The following is a 22,642-nucleotide window of genomic DNA, read 5'->3' as shown; positions in this document are numbered from 1 at the left end:
GAATAGTGAGAATTACATCAAACTTGACCTTTCACATTTTTCAGAATTGTGCTTAGTTTGAGTTTGAGGAATCAGAATTAGAAAGTCCTTAAAGTATTAATGTAGATTTCTCTCTCTCTCTCTCTCTCTCTCTCTCTCTCTCTCTCTCTCTCTCTCTCTCTCTCTCTCTCTCTCTCTCTCTCTCTCTCTCTCTCTCTCTCTCTCTCTCTCTCTCTCTCTCTCTCTCTCTTTTCTTTCTTCAGTCATCTCACATGTGACCTATTTCTTATATTGTTCCATAATTTTCCCTCATCTTAAATGATTTGTAGATTGTGTGTTATTAAATAATGAATGCTCTTGCAGGATCACTATGGCAGTCAGCTTGTGGACAAAGAAAAGATTGAGCAAAAGAAAAAGGTGATAGAACTGAAACACAAGAAAAATATCTTGACCACATGCATAACTAAATTCAAGCAGGAGAAGCAGAAGAAGGGTGACACAGGTTTGATTTAATGATTATTGAGGTTTTAGATTGCATCCGTGTTAGATATCTGTTGTAGAGCATCATTTCTTTTTTCCTATTCTTTATCTGACACTTGTTATTAAGAGCTTCTCTCAGTAGAATGGCCATGATAGGGTTAAAAAAAAAACAGCAGCTGACCAACTATGGAAGGACAGCCAGGAAACATATTGGGACAGTTGTGATCACAGCAAGTTCAGACAATGGGAATTTATGCTAAGGTTATGCTGGCAACAACTGATGTTTAATAGTTGGTTGAGCTGAAACAACATTTTTCACACCAGCTGTCACATCAGGCTATTGCAGGCTTTACTCCCACCATGAATTAGATGTCATTATTTTTGTCATTCCTCACAGCAGACCTTAGAGTTGCCCAGACAGACTAAGGATTTATGTCAAGTGGGAACATGATGGGAACATAAAAATTACCAAGAGTACCAGACAAGATTGCTGTACCAGCTAAGCAGATCTGAGCATGCCTCACAGTTTGGCTTTTTACAGTTGTGTCTTAAGAGACAAATTCATACTGCACCCATTAGTCTCCATTATTACATAGCAGATAGAAAAAATGGACAAGGATGGGCTGGTGTCCTCCGCTCAGCACCATCCTTTGGGTTGAGTATAGAAGTTAAAAAATACAAAAGAGCATATGGTATGATACAGGACACCAACCCTTATTTCTAAAGAGACCATACACCTCCAGAAGAATATTAATTTCAAATAAAGTAAGCCTTCATTATATCAGATCCATTGGAGAAAACTAATCTGATATATACTGTAATCTGTATTATCTGATTGTAAAGACTTGTGTGCCTCTGGTTCTATACCATACAGTACTTCAGCATTCACTGTTTTGGAAAATATGATATTTTGGCACTTTTACAAAATAGTCTCATTCTAAAAGTTATCTGATCTTTTGGCACTATATTTCCAAAAGGTATTGGCATGTGGCAAGTTTAACAATGGCGCTGAATGCCATGATCATCTGCCATTGTGTGTAGGCTCTACTGCTAAGTACAATACCTGTGGGTACAATGGTGAGTGATGTATATGAAAATATTTTTTATGTAAACTTGGAATATATGATTAAAATGCTAGACTGAAGAAGAGAGAAGCAATCCAAAGCATAACAGGCACAGAGTTGCAGTTATGCATGAGAGAGAGAGAGCTAGAGAGAGAGAGAGAGAGAGAGAGAGAGAGAGAGAGAGAGAGAGAGAGAGAGAGAGAGAGAGAGAGAAGGGATGAGGCAAGGAGGGAGTTGAAGACAGGAGGAAAAGGAAGGAGGGACTTGGGGCACTGTGAGAGCAGTGGATAATGATGTCATAGCTACGCTACTCTTCATCTGTTTGAATCTGTATGTGCCTTATGCAGACTTTGCCATCAGAGTTCAGAATAAGTACTTTAATTAAACACTACTAGCAATGCCTTATAGCCACAAAAATTACGACATGGTGTGAAACAAGCCATGCCAGAATACTGTTTGTTTGGAAAATATTTGAGAAAAAGATACCTCACTGCCTCCAAAACACTTAGTACAATAGGACTGTGCCTAATGTGGTTAATATGTACCACAAACATGCCGCATTAGGTAAATCTGCATTAGGTAAACCAGAAAAATAAAGGGATCCTACGGAGAAAATTCTAACTGGTTCCAGAGTTTTCCATACTTCAACTACTTTTCTACCTAAACCAATCCCCAGGTACTCAAAGTGTAAATAATGACTGTCTTTATGAGTGTAACTTTGTGCATGAAATAAATTATGGTTAAATAAACTGTTAAATGGCTGTTATACATCACAATAAATAACATTTAGGATTCACCTGGTCTCTTCTACACCAGATCACTATTCATAGGAACACTCATGAACTGGCTAACACTTTGTATTGAAAAAACACTTTAGCCATAGCCAAAAAAAAAAGCACTTTTACAAGAAAATTAAAAAAGAAACAAAGAAAACAAAACACTTTATTCAGAGTCTTCATTTTTCACCCTCACTCCCAAACCTTCCAAAATCAAAGTTGGAGACCTCATCTTCATCTTCTTGAGCAGCCAAGATTTCTTCAACTTCTTCCTCTGCATCAAGGGGTGGGGGACTCTGCTACAGGTGCCTTAAAGTAAGCTGTGATGAGTGCCTGCTGTCTCTTATTCAAGTGATTCCTATAGAATTCACTATAAGGTTCCAACACTGCATTGATGTATTCCTGAGCTCCGTTCGCCCTGGCAATCTCAGGAGCTCACACAGCTCCATCAACTCCCTCATGTTTATGGTGGTCAGCTGTTTTGGCTGCTCCCCATGCTTCTCTCCATCTTCCTTCCCTTCTTCCTGCTCCTCTGCTTCCTCCACCAATTCCTCCACAGACACCTCCTGCTGTTGAGCTGTTACTAAGTCCATGATTTCCTGAGCAATGATACAATCAAAGCCAGGAATTCTCAGAGCGATACTAACAGCTTCCGCCACTTGCCTCTCCACCTTCTTGTTTGAGGCAGAATGCATGGCAGCCTGTCTCCTGTCCTCCTCATCCCTTGTCCTGCTGGCAACATTCAGGCTGTCCCGCACCTTCTATTTGTTGCTTCTGATCATCCTGATTGTTGACTTGTTCACCTTAAACTGGGAAGCAATGTCCACAATCTTCCTTCCCTATTGTAGGAGATCCAACACTTTCCCCTTTTGCTCCAGGCTCAAAGCTCACCTCTTGCAATGAGGCTCATTGACTGGAAGGTTCAAACACAGCATTGTCCTCCTAACATAGCATGCAAGACACAGAAAATTGTACAAGGTTAAGCTGGTGGCATGGGTGTTGTGAATGGTGTGGGTGGCGGGGTGGGAGTGAGAGGGAACAAGGGCTGGCACAGTGTGACATCATGGTCTTGATTGTGGCAGGCCCCTTGAATGACTACCATGTTTCATATCGCAAAAAATGTGTTATGTATGATTTGGAATTTTTTATTTGGTTGCATTAGGTAAATTTGCTTAAGGTAAGTCCTAGTGTAGTTTATTAGTACAAGTCCACAGGCTTTTATCTGAATTTCAGAAAACTTAAAAGTTCCAGAAACAAAAATAAATGTCTGCCCAGTAAAGCCACTGTTTGACAGTAATCTGAAACTAAAGTTTTGTGTTTCAGAATGGAAGAATTTTGTAGAAGCAGTGATCAAAATGGCTGAACTCCATCAAGTGACTGAAAACGAATACAACAGTTTACAGCAGTATAAAGCTTCTGTACAGTAAGTATTCTTTTTAATTTTATATTAAAAGAATGTTGTATCATGTTTCTAGCTTTATGAGGTGTTAATTAAAAACATCCTAGAGTGATAATTAAACTCCTCTTCTAGAGAGAGTTTAAATTTTCGCTATTTATATATCAGGCAGACTCTTATGATGCAGGTTAACAGCGACAAACATGCAGTTGCATTTACAATTGCATTTACAAACATTCCATCACATTTTAGTCTCCAGATTTCCAGGGAGAGAGGACTAATTTTCTCAGATCACAGTGTATGCAAGTCATTTATGGAGCATACCCAATCTCTTCATTAGGACTTGACTGCAGAAGTGGTTTATCCCTGTTGTAGCATAATAGCCTCATCACCATTTCCTCATCTGATCTCATCAGCTGATAACACCAGATGTGGGAAAACCTTTTGCCAAGGCTCTTGAGGCCATATCACTATTCATATTAAATACCCAAGATGGGCACTGTGACCAGTCATTGTGTAGGATTATGGTGAATCACTACTTCATGGCCATTGGGCTTTTGACAGTTCTGAGGCACATGCCTCACTTCAGCTCAGGGCTGGAGTGAGGTAAGTACAGGTATGGCTGGTGAGAAGCAGAACTTTCATATGCAATTTCTCTCTCTCTCTCTCTCTCTCTCTCTCTCTCTCTCTCTCTCTCTCTCTCTCTCTCTCTCTCTCTCTCTCTCTCTCTCTCTCTCTCTCTCTCTCTCTCTCTCTCTCTCTCTCTCTCTCTCTCTCTCTCTCTCTCTCTCTCCTGTGTTACATACCTCATTAGAGTAGGGGGCATCACAATTGCTTTCCCTATAGCTGTATTCTGTATTACATGGTACCTTTTGTCATTGCTCTGCAGACATTCTTGTTGCATCTAATGCTTGCTTCACACTATCCCATTGGCGTTTTTCTTCTTAATCTAAACTCCATATATCAAATCTGACATATCCTCATTTATCTCTTTTCTTCCTTATGTAAACCATTGCATCACTCCAGGACACTCCTTGCTCTGCACAGTTTGCTAAGTCTCTTGCAGTGCCAGTTTCATCATATTCTTTCACTTCATGTATGATCCATTGTTTTTTAACACAGGCTCTTTAGACACCTCATCTCCATTATATTCCATCTACTTTTCTGCTCTTTTTGTATTGCCATTCAGGCTGTTGTAGAAGGGAAGGAACTGTGGTGACTAGACCCCCAAAAAAAGAGGCTGTGTGCACCTGGCCAGTGATGCATATGTCAGGATTACAAGGTGAAAATACTGCCCTTGGATGGTTCATACATATCTTGCAAATGGTCTATCTGTCTATCTAACTTTTTGACATCTTGGTCCCTCCATTAAGGCCTCTCAAGTTGGTGGCTTAAGATGGTGGCTATAGCAAAAGAGCCTCCACATCTCCCTATCCAAACTTTTGTCTCTCACTTGTTCAAACATTTAGCTTCTACTAACACCTCTTTCACACTCGTATTCCTTTACCCTATCCTTCCACCTTCCATGTGGCCTTTCTCTCTTATTAGCACTTTCGTCTCTTAAGCCCAGCTCACTTGAGTGATATTTCATCTTTGTTCCTGCAACACAGTTTCAGTAATTTTCAGTGACAAGTTCTGTGTTTTTGTGCTACCACCAGGAAAGTGACCTTCCCTCATGTTCCTGAGAACTCTTTTGCCATTTTCAAGTTGAATTTCATCAAGAAATAATCTTGGAGACCACTCCTGCAGGCTCATTCCCTCCTTCCCTCAAGAGCCTCCTCTTGTATCTTGCTCTCAGGACATAATGCTAAGAATGGCTGTTGGTTCTGGTTCTGGATTCTGGTTATAGGTTAAGAGGGTTAATTTTTGCAATGGTGCCCCTCTGAGGCAGTCTTGTTTATGATTTCTGTGGTCTGATCTGCCCTCCTGTTACTCTCAAATCACTTAATTTTCCTTTTACTTTTCTCTCTATCTTCTTAAAAATAGCTACAGTATATATTCCTTTTGTGTCAGTATTACTTTTGACAAAAAGAGCTCACCAATTATCTGATGTTCATTTTCTATACATGGTCCATGTACTTTAACCACTAAAGGGAACAGTAACCTTGGAGAACATACACAAAAAAATAAATAAATGAAAAAAATAAAAAATAAATAAAAAATTTCACATTTCTCAATTAGTGAGTAGTCTTAAAGTAAAACCTTCCTAGAGCACAGTGCACAGTGCAACTAACTTAAGCTACATTATCACATACTGGCACTTAAACCCAAGAGTGGGGCATGTCACAACATTGACCTCTATATTCCACTGTGTGATGGCAAGACTGTTTACACATAGCTTTCTGGCCATAGAGGAAGAGCAGCAGGAGTGCAGGGAAGTGGGGAAAGACTATAAGGGAAGGGAGTCAGTTATCAGTAGATCGTCACTGATCATCTATTTATGCTGTTAATATTGCTCTGGTTCTCTTCTATTAATGACTTACAAGGCATTTCATCATGCCTGAAGGGAGAACCAAGCTGCAACATCTTCAGCACATGAGAGAAATCAAGAGAATGAAGGAGAATAAGACATTTGTGGCAACTTCCATTGTTATCACCACATTGCTATCCTCACCACACTACGCACACCACCCCCATACCTCCCCAGTTGAATATACCCACTTCCATATGTGGAGGCAAGTCCTCTTCATCCTGAAAAAAAGTTAACCTAAAAAAACTTTCCTAGAGTGGAAAAGGTACAGTAAGAGTGTTATGAATATTTAATAATGGATCAAGATAGAATGTTAGAATGCATGCAGTCTTTTGCACAATATGAGTGTGACAAGGAAATGGATATGAATAGCCAGAAAGGGATGATCAGAATCTTTGCTGTTGTCTTGTAGAGATCAATGAAGCAAAAAAAAATGGTGCACATCATCTGGTTTATGATGTACACCTCTATATAGCGACAGCCTCTCTGCAGACAAGTGATGGTTATCCTGCAACCAGAGGGTTTTGTGTGGGACTCAACATGCATACCTATGTTGAATGGTTTGGGACTCAAATATAAATACCTATGTTGAATGGTGTGGGACTTGGCATGCTTACTGATGTTGAATGAAACCAACTCTTATAAGATGGTGGTAGTGAGAAGGTTTCTGCTTGACAGAGTCTTGAACTACCATAGAAAAATGAACTGGTGCTGTTTGTAAGAAAAGAAAAGTCACCAACCCATCCCTATTTTATTGCTTCTTGTTGGTGGGTACACAGACTTAAGAAAAGATACAATGTGAAACATGCTAATTGTCAGAGGACAGTGATGCATCACACAAATTTGTCAGGTTAGCAAAACAAATAATTTGAACCAGATATTTAATTGTGATGAAACTGCAGTTTACTGGGAAAAAAAGAAAAAAAACAGCTTAGTCGTGTACATTCTGAAGGGGACAAACCAAGTTCCAGGTACAAAATTGAAGATTATCATCATTGAAAGAATGTTGATTTTTTGGATCTTCTAAATAATGCCCCTGGGCATGCTAAATTCTTGTTGATCAGCACCCTAATGTGCTCAGACATTTCCTGCCCCTAAACAACATTCTTGAATTACAGCCACTGAATCAATAATTAATCTGAAATGTAAAACTGCATTTCTTCACCATGGTTCATAACAAAATGAGATGGCAAATGGGCATCATGGTTGAATTGAAGGAAACAGCTGAAGTTAGTGGTAATGATAATGAGAGTGTGCAGATTGGAGAAGACAGAGTAGAGGGTGCAGGTAGTAGAGAGTAAGTGAACAGGGAAAAATGGACAGGCAGTAGTGACTGAAGGAATTTTGGAGGAAATTTTAAAGTCAAACATGCTGTTGACCTCTGTGTGGCCTTGGGAAACATAACTATTGCCACAGTTGGACATGCCTGGTATCCTTTGCTATAGTACCTGAAGCTGCAACAAGAAAGGAGAGGCAGGCAAAATCAAATTTAGTTAAAGTAGCAACAGCACAGGTGCTACCAGGCATGGATACATTATCTGAAGAAATCATTTAGTTTGTTGATGGTGAAGAAGATCAGGCAATAATAAAGTAAATGCTAGAAGCTGATTATAAAGAAGAGATGTTGAGAGGAACATAAAAAATTCCTCAAAAATTGAACCATCTACAAAAGTGCTGCCTGATGTGTTGGCCTCTCTTGTTACTGTTACCAATAGCTGGGAGGGGATAGATTTTCAACAGTGTGAGGAGGCTATTTCTCATCTCATAAAAGTTACTGAACTTATGAGTGAGAAATACCATTAAGAAATTCAGGTAACGCAACAATCCTTGATAAGATACCTGCAGTGGGAAAATTAAGAAAGGAATAAAAACAAGAAGCATGGATGACATGGAGATTAATGACCAGGAAAATGATGACATTCAACAGCTTACCTAAGCCATCCATGAAAATGAAGACCTAAGTTAAGCATCAGCCTCTGTCTTCAGCCTCTCTCTCATTGCCGCATTGTTGCATCTCTAGCTGTCTTCTACTGCTATTTTCATGCTAACTGCTCTTCTGATCTTGCTAACTGCATGCCTCCCCTCCTCCCGCAGCCTTGCTGCACAAGACTTTCTTCTTTCTGTCACCCCTATTCTGCCAACCTCTCTAATGCAAGAGTTAACCAGTATTTTCAATCATTCATCCCTTTCTCTGGTAAACTCTGGAACTCCCTTCCTGCTCCTGCTTCCTGCTTCCTCCCTTTAAGGAGGAGATTCAAGATACTTATCCTTCAATTTTTTATTACTGCTTTGGACCCTTTTATGGGACTGGCATCTCAGTGGGCATTTTTTTTTTTTTTCTTTTTTGGATTTTTGTTACCCTTGGCCAGTGTCCCTCCTACATTGAATAAAAAAAAAAAAATCAGTGATGACAAGCAGCAGCCCAACCTGTCACCCATGCAGTTTTTTCATCCCAAAACTATGTACACCTTTCAACTAGTAAAGTACTCATGAATATGTCATACTGTTTCTTTATGTATTTATGCTGTATTTATATAATATGTTTATGACTTCTTCTGAATAAAAGCATAAAATTAAGAAAACTTAGTAACTTCTGTGTAATGAAAGACTCTTGTTAATTTTCCCATTTAAATTTGTCCCAGATTTGACAGTTTTGCATTTAGTGAGATTTTTTTTTTTTTTTTTTTTTTTTTTTTTTTTTTTTTTTTTTAGACTATTGTATTTAGATGTGTGCCCCTACTGTATTCCAGATATCTATACCTTAGAATATGTGTCTGTCATTAATCTTGATATTGCCAGTGTTTTAACTAGCTATGTGGTGTGCATAGGTTTTCCTGACCTAACTCTAGAATGATATGGAATGATATCCATACTTGTTGATTGGTTCTTGATATACTTTTCATTTTCTAGTTAACTTTCCAATTGTTATTTATCTTATAGAATGCTGCAGACAGCAGTTCTGCCCATGAAACAAGCTGATTCCTCTTCTGTTTCAAGAGAACATGCTGGAGACATGAATCAAGTCATGAAACACAGATCTCCCTCTTTACATGCTAAACAGGTATGTTTCCCTCAGATTATTTAGCAGTGTAGCCCCTGTTTGATTGTCAGTCTGCCAGGAGAAGGCCAGCATTCATGCCTTTCTTTGTGTATTTTACATAGTTATGATATACAGTGCTTGAGTTATACTGAAATGGTCCTGTCTCTCTAACCAAGTCAGTGCACCTGTTAGATAGTGAAGGTATTTTTGATGATTTTTTCATCAGCATTCAGGGCATGAAGCTGAAGTAAATGCCTTAAATGTGATAAATTCTCAACTGCTCTTTACATAAAAAAAATAGTTATTAGCAAGTATAAGAGGGATCCTGCCTTTTATTGCTTTGGATGAATGCGTATATAATATTTGGCAATTTCACCACTAGGTGGACAGTGTCCTTTTCTGAGAGGATAGTGGAACCAGTAATTTAGAGGGCATGAGGAGGTTTTATTCAGAATTTCCATGGAATGACTATTGCTTTTCTATCAGAGACCTATCTCTGTGTGTTCTGTACAAAACAAAGGTAATTGAGGCATACATTCTTCACCCTTTCATTCCAAACCTTCTAAACCCAGGTTTAACTCAGTCTCACTTCTTGTGCTATATAAGTTAGAGACTTGGCCCACAGATGATACCAAAGCCTTCCATCTTCTGAAATTGTCCTTTTTGCAGTGACACTTAACTGTCATCTTCTCTATTGGATATCTGTGATCTATCATTTTCTAAAATCTAAACAGGAAATTTCACATATTGTCCTTTACTAAAACAGCTTTAATGAAGCTAGGTTTTCTGATCCTTCTCCACCAGTTCTTCCACTTGTACTGCTGTCTTCAAGAGGGTGGAGTCAAAAACGTTTCATCTCATTTAAGGGGGAGAGGGCGTCTTTTTTTATGTATATTAGTTCTTTACTAAAATTTGAGAAGATAATTAAAAATTTTTGAATAACAAAATTTGTAGATATGTTACATTAAAATATCTGCAGTTTCCTTCCCCTGAATCTTTGTTTCATTAAAATTGAGGCATAAATGGCTAAGGAGAAAGCTTTCAAAGTTAGAAAAAGGATATTTTGAGATATGGAAAAACTCCAGAATATTGTGTGCAGTTCCTTGTTGTAGAAAAAAAAAATTACTTTGGATAGGTGGACTTGGGTACCACTAAGTAACCTAACTGTCACACAGGGGGGAGGGGGTGGAATAAAGTCATTTGTTCAAAAAATCATTGTGTAAAAAGTATGTATTGAAATTACTCCAAGAACCATTATCTCTCCTTACACCTGTGCAAAATAGCAGCTTCCATATCATTGAATTAAACTAATGAAACCATATGATTTATAGTATACCATCAATTTTTTCATTTCATTATTATGATAATTCAAACAATTATGTATAATTCATAATTCATATTTAGTTTGCAGGAGAGTGCATATCATTTTATTTTGTAAGTTGCTTTACATTTCAGTGCTATGAGAATTCAAATTAATATTTGGATATTATGTCTTCATATTTAATTTTAAGTTAAAAATAACTACCTTTGTTTCCGTCTTTTATTGATGTAAGCATCTTTACATTGCAGCATTATGAGAACTCAAAATATTATATATATGTCATGTCTTAATGTTTATAATTAGTTTATGAAACTGAGGGTATCTTGGTCTGATTTGTTAATTACATTGTCTATACATTTCATTGATATGAGGTATGGAAATATTATATAAGTACAATGTGTTCATATTATTAGGCATATGATATATGCATATCATAGAGTTATTAGTTTACTAGATTTGATATATATTCGTTTCAATGTTACGAGTATTTCCAGATACAGTAGGGTGCATGACAATGCACAGTTGTTATAACATAAAACTGCAATAGCACACCAAAATTTTGATAAATATTTAATCAGAATAACAACCCAAAACTAGCATAATGAACTCGCCGTTCGTGCAAGCACTGGAATTTCAATAAATATTTAATCAGAATAACGAACCAAAACTAGCAAAACAAACTCACCACTCGTGGAAGCACTGGAATTTTAATAAATGTTTAATCAGAGTAACGAACCAAAACTGGCAAGACAAACTTACCATTTGTGCTGAAATTTTAATAAGAATTTAATCAGAATAATTCGTAAGACTAACTCACCAGCTGTGCAAACCGCTGCTCACCTACCTATTGCCTGTCCCTTCCTCTTACTTTTTTTCTTTCCTCTCTCTTCTTTTGTCTTGTCTTAAACCCCCTCCCTGTCACCTCCCCTTCCCCTTATTTGGCAGAGATAAGGGACTAGTGAGTGATGCTCTCTCTCTCTCTCTCTCTCTCTCTCTCTCTCTCTCTCTCTCTCTCTCTCTCATTCATTTTATGTCATTTTTGCCTCTTCCTTTCTCATATATATAATTCCATCTTCATTCTCAATCAGTCTCATTCTGTTTATCAATCCTTTGGATTGTTCTTACTCTCAGAGAGAGAGAGAGAGGAGAGAAGAGGAGAGAAGAGAGAGAGAGAGAGAGAGAGAGAGAGAGAGAGAGAGAGAGAGAGAGAGAGAGAGAGAGAGAGAGAGAGAGAGAGAGAGGAGAGGAGAGGAGAGGAGAGGAGAGAGAGAGAGAGAGAGAGAGAGAGAGAGAGAGAGAGAGAGAGCAGGTGCGCACGACAACACGCCTACAATCCCTTCAGTTACCTACCCTCCCATAACACCCCAGCACCCGAGAATATCATGGGCTACTGCAGGAATGCCTCCACGACAACCTTAACCAAGAAAAAAAACCAGCATGCAGTGAAATAACTATTGAAAATGGATTAAATCTGACAACAACATTGCTTCCCACCCTAAACACCAGCACCACCGCTCGTGAACACGCTGGCCACTGCCCCTGTGTTTATCCACCTGCTTATACCACTGCCCCCGTGTTAAAATCACCACTGCAACCATGACACACCCCCACTCAACTCGAAGCAAGTGTGGGAAGCAGGAAAGGAAAGACGCCACTAATGGAACAAAAAATAGTTCCAAGGTTGGTAACTCCCACCACAACAACAACAATGCAGACAACAAGGGCATGGAGCAAGGGGGCTCATTTACCACCATCGCTGTGCCTCAGTTGCTGAGATAATCTTCAAGGAACTACCAAACTCCAACCTATCAGGTGAAATGTTACCTCTGATAAACATCATCAGCAAAGTTATTCAGAAACAATTTGACATACACTTCAACAAACTTAACAGTCTGAATAATATAAAAGATCAACAAATTGCTAGCTTGGAATCTAAAGTGACTGTCCTAGAAGATAAAATTACAAAACTTGAGGATACCATTGATGACGTCGACCAGTATGAGCAGCATGACACTGTGATAATTAGTGGCCTCTCTCTGCCAGATGAAGCAACTTTTGAGAATGCCGCAGACATCATAGTTAACACCATCAAACACAACCTTCATGTCAACATGGTATATTCAGACATCAACATAGCACACTGTCTGTGCCAAAAAGCACAAGGTAAAAAAGACCAATAATTGTAAAACTTCAAAACCGTGCAAAGAAGGTAGAACTATTTCAAGCTTGCATCATAGTAAGACCACAACTCAGCATCAATGAATCTCTGACCCCTAAACGATGTGCCATATACTCAACCATTCATAAAATTAGGTCACAACACACACATCTTTTCCAGCAGTGTTACGCGGTTGATGACAAATCATATTCAAACTGAAAAACTCCACAGTCAAACATACCATAACATCTGAACAAACCCTGGCAATCTTCTTAGATAAGCACCCATTGTTCAGAGATACAACAGAGGCCACAAATAGGACATAGGTAAGCAGAATCACTCAACCTAATATACCAACACCACCATTTAATAAGTAACCTACACACTATATTGTGTACTTTGTGCCATATGTATTACAGTGCTAATTTATCTTTATTCATGCATTCTGTACCCCACTTCACATTACACATCTCAAATAATATGAAATCTACATAAATCTACATAGATCTGAATTATAACATGAATATATGCATTCTTGTAGCAGGCTATGAAACTCACTTTCTTTTTTTCTGGCTTTACATCCCCACATCCGTCCCTTATCCTCGCTTCAACTCACTCTTCAACATACATAACCTTCATTCTCCAACACATTTTTGACTTCTATCTCCATCTGCTCTCCTATTCTCGAACATTTAAAAACAGCACAAACTATGAATCTTCCAGACGTAAATCTATATGATACACCCTTTTGATAATGACATAGGAAGATATGATACAAACAATGTAGGACTGGAAATAATTAATTCTATGTACAATTCAACAAACAGGGATATTTGACATCACCTTATACAAATCATCACTTCCTATTAACTGGACTGATTATGTGAATATAACACATGTGAATACTCGATCTTTAGCCAAAAATTATGATAATCTAATTTTCTTTCTGAAATCCCTGCCAAATCTGCCTGATATACTGTGTCTTAATGAAACCTGGCTTAAAGCAAACACTATACCACTAAATGAAATCGAAGGTTTTAAATCTTACCATACACTCAGACCAGATGGTTATGGTGGTGTCACAATATATGTCAATAACATTTTCTCCAGTGTCTTCATTAGTGAATATTGTTTATGTGAGGAGAATATTGAACTTTGTACTGTTAAGGTTTCAGTTGGCAGCCCCAGTTACATTATTTCTTCCCTGTACCGCCCTCATAATAAGCACCACAGAGTAAATGAGTTCAATGACCTTATGGACAACCTATTGTCACAAACTATTTTCAGTGACAATAAAGCCATAATTTCCAAGGACTTTAACATAAATTTGCTAGAACATAATTATTACCCACTAACAAATAATTTCTTAAATACAATGCAATCGCTCTATTTTCCTCATATATCCCGCCCGACAAGATTCCCTGACAACAACTCTGCATCTTCTCCTTCCCTCCTAGATCATATCTGGACTAACTTCACAATTCCTTCCTCTCCTGGTATCCTTCTCTCTCCCTCAAGTGACCACCTTCAAATATTTCTAAACCTTCCAACCCTAGAAAAGCTTAACAAGAACCATAAAATATTCTTCAGGTTAAGGAATAGAGGAAATTGTGAGAAATTTAAATCCAGGCTACAAGAAACCAATTGGAATTCCTTATTAACACACCAAGATACAAACATAAACTGCAACATATTTCTGGACACAGTGTACAATATTTACTATTCTTCCTTCCCTAAGGTAACAAAACTCATATCAACAAAAAGACAACAAAAGCCATATATCATCCAAGGGATCATCAAATCTATCCAACATAAATTCACCCTATATAAAGTATATAAATTAGGAATTATTAACTTTCCTTATTATAAAAACTACAGAAAACTACCTAACATGATTAAACTCACTAAGAAAAACTACTACCTACAAAGATTCTCAGACTTTCATTTAAGTACTGAGAAGTTATGGAATACAATAAATGAACTCTCAAACTCTAATACCAAAATTAACTCAACAGTCAACTTAGTTGTACATAATCAAATTAAGAACACCCCCACATGAAATATCATAAGCATTTAATGACTATTTTTCAAATATTGCCTCTGAGCTCGTGCACAAATTGCCACCCACAGAAACCCACTATAGCTCTTTTCTCTACAGAAACTACCCACACTCCATGGTGATGCCCCTAATTACAAATCATGATACAGGAAAAGTTATATCTGCTTTTAAAAATAAAAAAGGACACTTGGATGGGATACCAGTTGATATCATTATAGAAAACAAAGACATACTTGCCATTCTTCTTACTATTCTTTTCAACCAGTCAATCAATACAGGTGTCTTCCCTGACAGGTTAAAACTTGGTAAAATAATCCCAATTCATAAAACAGGTGGCAAGAAAGATGTATCAAATTACAAACCTATCTCCATATTACCAATCTTCTCAAAAATATTTGAATCATTAATGAAAAACCAACTACTACTATTTTTAAACAAAATGGAAATTTTAGATAATAGACAATTTAGTTTTAGACCTGGATTAAGCACTTTTAATGCATTAAACACCTTTGCATCGGATCTTTACACAGCTCTCAATAATAAAAAATCCGTCATTTCCATCTTCATCGACTTTCGCAAGGCCTTTGACTCAGTCCAACACAAAATTCTCCTAGATAAAATGTATTACTATGCTATCCATGGATGCATCCATGACTGGTTTAAGTCTTATTGAAATAACAGACAGCAGTATACTGCTATCAACAGTACATTATCCCCAATGAAAACTGTAAACCTAGGAGTACCACAAGGAAGTATACTGGGCCCTATACTCTTTCTCCTATATATTAATGATATCTCCAATGTATCTGATATACTTCATACTATATTATTTGCAGATGATTCAACACTTTATATGACAGGAGGAAAACCAACCGAGCTAATTAACAAGGCAAATATAGAACTTTAAAAAATAAAAAACTGGTGCTTAGCTAGTAAACTTACTGTTAATACCTCTAAAACTTACTACATGCTATTTACCAAAACTATTACCTACTATCAACCTTTACGCAATCTAACTATACTAAATGATAATATCTCACAAGTATAGAAAATTAAATTTCTTGGAATAACTTTTGACAAAGATATAACTTTTAAGCACCACTTATCCAACCTATGTCTAAAATTATTAAGAACTATTCCACTCCTCCACAAAATAAAACATCTTGCCCCAAATAATGTTCTTAAATGTTTGTATTATGCCTGCATATATCCTCATCTCAACTGTTGTAATCCTATTTGGTCCCAAACTTACCCTTGTCATCTGTACAGTCTTAATGTTCTACATAAAAAAATCATCAGAATAATAACCAGTGATTACAGTGAACATACGCCCCCACTATTTAAACAACTAAATTCCTTAAACCTTGCTGACTTATCAAAACTCAGTATTGCATCTTACATGTACCAAAGAATAAATTCTAGTAACCTGTACACAATTACCTAACCAGGAACCAGTACTCACTAAATATACCCAGACCCAATTTAACATTATACATATATTCACTAATGTATCTAGGACCTAAAATATAGAATAATATACCATGTCATATCAAACGCTCACTCAGCCTATCATCTTTTAAAGACAAATTTAAGAGACACATGTCCTCTTACTAGTCACACATTGCAGTCTACAGATAATAAATACTGATACTTTTCATAGATATCATAGTATTATTATATTACATTACTAGAGTTACCATCATTGTGCTGTATTATTAGTATGATTTATATTAATGATAATAGTTCCTATTAGATTGTATTACCTCTTTAACTATTTACAAAATATTTTATTAGTTTGTATTACTTCTACTATTTTATAAAATATGTTATTCCCAAAATTAAAATTTTTACTTGCTATTGCCCATAAAGCTCCCACTTGTAAAGGGCTGTTTGACATATTAAAAATTGTATATCAATGTCATGTCAAGCATAATAAAGTTTAAAGTGTATAAAGTGAGAGAGAGAGAGAGAGAGAGAGAGAGAGAGAGAGAGAGAGAGAGAGAGAGAGAGAGAGATCTGACTCATGGGTTTACTGTATGTATACATGTGATGCTGACTGTAGGTAAATATGACCTGTTAAAGCAGCATGGAATTCAGGATGATAATGTGCGAAACTTAGGGATGGTAAGAATTTAGGACTAGGCATGAAACTCAGAAGGGTACTGTATATATTTGTTGTGTTATCTAAAATGTAGTAGTGCAAATGTGCTCATTTTGATGTATTTTTCTGAAAGTTGCATTCTCTCTCTCTCTCTCTCTCTCTCTCTCTCTCTCTCTCTCTCTCTCTCTCTCTCTCTCTCCTCTCTCTCTCTCTCTCTCTCTCTCTCTCTCTCTCTCCTCTCTCTCTCTCTCTCTCTCTCTCTCTCTCTCTCTCTCTCTCTGGTTTCCTGGAACCAATTAATTTTTTTTTCCCATAGGTTCTTCAGTCGCCATAATGCACATTTGCCATAATAAATGCTACGTTGGAACAAATCATGTTCGTTGTTGCGTACCCTACTGTATTACATGCCATTTTTTTCAAATTCTTTATGTAGTTTTTGGAATGAGTAGTTCCAAATATTATATGCCATGTTTTCAAATACCCATGTAGTTTTTGGAACTATGTAAATCTACTTCTGATAATTTTCCTCTTGTTATTCTCCCTCTTTTGAAGCAAATGTGTATTGTAATGTTCTGTGTCTGTATTGATATAATTTATGGAATAAACAAGGCTTCATGTAAGATATTTTGGAAACCACTGCTTTATAAAAGAAAAAAACCCATTTATGCTTGTCTCTTCTCAAACTATGAACCTAACTTCTCTCATCATCTCAGACACTTTTCCAACTTCCTTCATGTTCATCCTTTTATACTTGACTTTATCACTATTCTTACCAAACTCTTCAAATACCTCTTTCACTATCTTGGTATCCATCTTATCATTTTTTTTATGGTCTTTCATCCACAACTGCATTGTCAGTCAGGCCCTTCTGTTCACTACTCTTACCCCTTTTTCTCCACATGTATTTGTGGATCATTTTATGCTAGAAGAATATGTCTGCTTGGAGTAAACATTCTTGTAAAGAAGTGTTGATGCCATATCATCCTTTTTTTTTTTTCGATAATTTCCTTTTATACAAAAATGTTCTTTTCTCTACTCTCTTTTCCAATACATATGTTGCCAGTAGCATATCCCAGTTGGTTTGGTTGTGCTCTTTGTCTTTTTTGGTAGCATAATTTAGATATCTTGTCAGTGTCCCATCCACCATTGACAGTTCAGTATCCGGAGCATTTCTTATTTTATTGCAGCCTGACCTCATCACTGCCAGAACAGCAGATAGGGGACCTGTGAACACATCCAGCTCTACAAATCAAATGCTTAACCAAGGATATGGCACTACCTTCTCAAGATCTAGCTTCAACACATCTCTCTCTTTTCTCAAAATACCAGTATGAAAGTCTTTTTTGAGATTTCTTGATATATACTGAATTCTTTTTTTTAAGTATGACCTATTTCTGTTAAATAGGTTTGTTTGAGCTTATACCATGTTCAGTGTAATAAGCTTTTTATGAAATACTTCGTCATGTTGACATTTTTTTTGTACTTCTCCACAGCATTCAAAACTGGGAGAGAAGAAAATTGATGACTATTCCCAAAGTACTGAAATCTATAGTGGAGGACCACTGGAGACCCTTTTCTCTGAAAATCATCCTCAAGTTGCTGCTGCCCTTTCCTCTCACCAAGTCCAACACCAGGAGGCCACTCCTGATTATCACAAAACTAGTCCCTCCCAATTAATAGAAGTCAATAATATGTCACATTTATCTTCAGTAAAAAAGTCAACATGATCCAAGAGGGAAAACAATGTGGGGTGAAAGCTCAATAGACAAAAATGTCAGTAATTCCCAAGGAAGTCCTAGATTTGCTCTGAAACCTATTTCCTTTCCTCCTGCAGTTGTTTCATCAACCAATGCCCAATCATTAGAGACCCCTTCTTATAGGTCTATAGACATAAATTGTTCTCCATTCATTCCCAAAGCTCTTAAAACTCCTTTGCCAATAACCAAAACCTCAAGCATTTCTCCAAAAGTTTGGAAAGGTGTGGGAATGTCATCTTTGAAATTGAAAAGTGCTAAGTTTCCTCTTTCAAGGACCAGGGGTACAGAGGCATCTGTTCCTAAAGGTTTGGGAATTCCTCATTTGAATCTCAGAGGCATACCAAGTCAATGTTTGTTGTCAAGATGTGCTGGTGTTCCAATAGCATCAAGAGTTGTAGGGATTTCTTCAGTCCCACCAAAAAGTTTTGGAATTTGTTCTCCCACACCATATCAGAAAACCTACCAGAAGTACTCTGGGCATTCACTAGACAACACCGAGCTCTCCAGACTCTCACTGACCAGTAAGGTATGTATTTTTGAATTCCTCGTTATTTTTATAATCTGAATCTGTGTTCATGATTTTCTATATAACTTATGTATTCATTGTCAACTTTTTATAGATGACAAAGTTATTTAAATAGTTATACAAATGGAACAACACTAAACAGAATGTGTCACTATTTGTAAGGTTTTTCAATAACCCAAATTAGTTTGGATTACATAGCAACACAGGTGAGTATGGTGAGATGCCAGAAGTAGTGGTTTGAGTGAATGGTTTCCTGTGTGATGTATGATGTCCTCTTGGCTGTTTTATATTTCTATAGATGGTATTATAAGGAAGATGAATGAGAGAATATTAAATGGAGGTTTGAGTCTGGTGAATCCTAATGATAATGAGTGTGAGATCTGATTAAATTGCTTTATTTTGCATTTGATATTGTAATGGTGGTTGATTCAGAGGCAATTTTGAGTCAGCTGGTAGATCTTGCAAAGGTGTGTAAAAGGAAGAAATTCAAAATGAATTTAATAAAAGTAAAGTAATGAAGTGTATTAAGTTAGTAAATGGCTGCAGGATGAAAAGTTGCTTGGGATAATGTTATTAACTTCTCTAGGGCCACATGCTCTTATGCATATATGAATAGTTTATAATTAATAAAGCTAGAAGGATGCACAGGTGAATGGATGCTATGATGGTAATCACTTGGAATAAATAGAAAAAGAAGGTTGTGTGAGCAAGAAAACTAAACTTCCATCTTTATTATTTATATAAGAATGAATGATTGCATCTTTTATCTACCAAATATATTTAAAACAATAAAACTGGAATGAATAGCCTAGGAACTTCTGATGCTCTGTTATAAGAGATAATACCTGAAAGGGAGAGAGCAGGAGCCTAAAACAAAAACTACCTTTCTCAGGTTCAGCAAGTCTTGGATGTTCATAAGAAAAAATTGTAAATACTGATTTGATACAAAAAGGGGATAGAAAAATTAATCAGATTATATATAAAAACCAGTCTCACTGACCAGAAAAGCAGTCTTAAAAAGTATTGAAAACTTTAGAGGCTATATATCAAAACATTTTTTCACCATAGAAATCTCAGCCATTTATGCATTGATTTCAATGAAACAAAGACTCAGCAAAAGGGGAAGGCCAGCACTTTCCCTCACGTAATTTTCTCTTTACATTCATATCTTTTCTTACATTCAAGCGTTTTTCTCAATCTGTCAAGTAATATTCCTGCTTCTTTCACCTGCCATTCTGTCTCAACTCTTCCTTCCACTATAACTCTTGATCCCAAATACTTCAAATATTCACCTCTTCAATCTGTTCTTCAATGTTACATCCATTTTTTTACGACCTTTCTCTCTCAAGCATTTCAATACTTTTACCTACATTCACTTTCAGCTTCCTCCTCTCATAAGCATGGCCAAGCTCCTCCACCAGTCACTTCAACTTCTCTGAGTCAGTTACCAAAGCTTTATCATTAGCAAATATAGTATACATGGAAAAGAATTGTCCCCACCTGCTGACACCCACTAGCACATGAGTCCCTCATTATGCATTTTGTCTTCTCTCTCTAGAATTATTATTATTAGTAGTATTTATTTATTTACTTTTTTTTTATTCATTTATTTTATTTTATTTATTTATTTATTTATTTATTTATTTATTTATTTGTTTATTTTTATTTATTTATTTATTTATTTATTTATTTTTTATATTAATTTATTTAATTTAATTATTTTTTTTCTCTCTCCCTACATATCTGGGAACTACTTCAGCACTAGACTAGAGCTCTTCAAGTTATTGCTATAGGTGAATGTATGTCATATGCTCACAGTATCATTTCTCACCCATTCCCCACCACTTTCTCTCTCTCTCTCTCTCTCTCTCTCTCTCTCTCTCTCTCTCTCTCTCTCTCTCTCTCTCTCTCTCTCTCTCTCTCTCTCTCTCTCTCTCTCCTCTCTCTCTCTCTCTCTCACACACACACAAGAATAGGTTTATAGGATTGGAAAGTATGACAAAAATGGAATAAAACCAATGAAAGTAAGAGTCATGTCACAAAGAGCAGTGGAACATGTGTTACAAAGAAGGAAATTGGCAAAAGTAGAAGGAATGAGGGGAATATGAATAAAAGAGATATTAACAAAGAAGAAATAAATAAACTGAAAGAGTTAAGAGTAGAGGCCCGGTCAAAAAAGGAGGAGAGAACACAGGAACAAGCAAGGAGATTCATTTGAAAGTTGTGAACATGAAAGTGAGGAAATGGTGGCACAAAAATACCACAGAAGATCACCAAGCTGAAGCTTAAAAATTATGTATACAAATATAGACAGTTTGGTGTTGAGCCTATTGGAACTTAGACTAGCTAAAGAACAATAAACCAGACATGGTATGTTTAATGGAAACCAAGCTAGAAGAGGAAATAAAGATGAGATATGCAAAGGAAGGTTTTAGCACATGGAGGAGAGACCAAAAAGGAAAGGATGGAGGAGTGATGATATTGGTAAAAGAGGATATTGTTGTTGAGGAAGTGGAATATGGTGATGGTATGGTGAAAACTTTGAGTGTTGTGATTAAGATCAAAGGAAGTGAAAAAAGGAAAGTTATTGTGATATACATGCCACCAAAAAGTAATGCATGGGACAACAATAGGTATAAAACTATGCAACTAGAAATATGCTCAATATCCTTTTGTAACTCCTTGCAGTCATTTTCATCCTTTATTGTTTTCATTATTTTTGCATCATCAGCAAACAGGTTTATACAACTGTTTAGATCCTCTGTCATATCATTTACATATATTTGAAACATAATAGATGCCAACACAGATATTTGTGGTACCCCATTTGTCAATCTGCGCCAACTTGAATTAGTGTCTCTGATTACTGTTCTCATTCCCCCTTCTTCTATCTCAATGTTGCTCCCTTTAGTTCTTCTCCATTATCTAGCTTCCACATAAGGCTTTTGTGGGAAACTTTATTGAATGCATTCTTGAGATCCAGGTATACTGCATCAACCCATCCGTCCCTCTCTTGCACTCTATCTCTCATGTAGAAGCTCAGAAGATTTGTGACACAGGATCTCCCTTTCCTGAATCCAAATTGCTTTTCTGCAGTTATCTTTTCATCTTCTAAATATTCCATCCATCTGTCTTTAATTTACTATTTCACAAAGCTTGCTTACAATACTTGTTAGTGACACCAGTCTGTAATTTTTAATGGTTCCATTGTATTTCCCCTTTTGTATTTTGGGACTATGTTAGCTCTTTTCCATTCCCTTGGTACTTTTCCTTCGTTCAACGAGCTGTTAATTATGTCCCATATGGGTTCCTCCATTGGTTCCCTGCATTCTTTTGATATCCATCCATTTACTTGATCTTGTCCCATAGGTTTTCTAACATCCAGCTCTTCCAGCAGTTTCTTGATTTCTTGTCTCTTTACTTGTATCTCCTGCATTCCCTCATTCTGTGATACTTCTTTTGGTGCCACAAAATCGGTTTCCATGGTAAACACAGATTGAAAACTCTCATTCGTT

General features: G+C 36.8%; 1 protein-coding gene across 1 annotated transcript in view; it reads left to right on the top strand.

The window, feature by feature from the left end:
* LOC135105058 (uncharacterized) overlaps positions 1–18,792 on the top strand; it is a 47,831-nt gene extending 29,039 nt beyond the window's left edge. Inside the window, exons 5-9 of the mRNA XM_064012994.1 lie at positions 343–481; positions 3,623–3,722; positions 9,106–9,226; positions 18,032–18,172; positions 18,338–18,792. Of these exons, the coding sequence (XP_063869064.1) occupies positions 343–481; positions 3,623–3,722; positions 9,106–9,226; positions 18,032–18,172; positions 18,338–18,571 (735 nt within the window). The 3' untranslated portion in view covers positions 18,572–18,792. The remainder of the gene's footprint in view (positions 1–342; positions 482–3,622; positions 3,723–9,105; positions 9,227–18,031; positions 18,173–18,337) is intronic.
* Positions 18,793–22,642: the final 3,850 nt, after the last annotated feature.

Source organism: Scylla paramamosain, chromosome 11, assembly GCF_035594125.1.
Source record: "Scylla paramamosain isolate STU-SP2022 chromosome 11, ASM3559412v1, whole genome shotgun sequence".
Lineage (NCBI taxonomy): Eukaryota > Metazoa > Arthropoda > Malacostraca > Decapoda > Portunidae > Scylla > Scylla paramamosain.
This window is presented reverse-complemented; position numbering and strand designations above follow the sequence as displayed.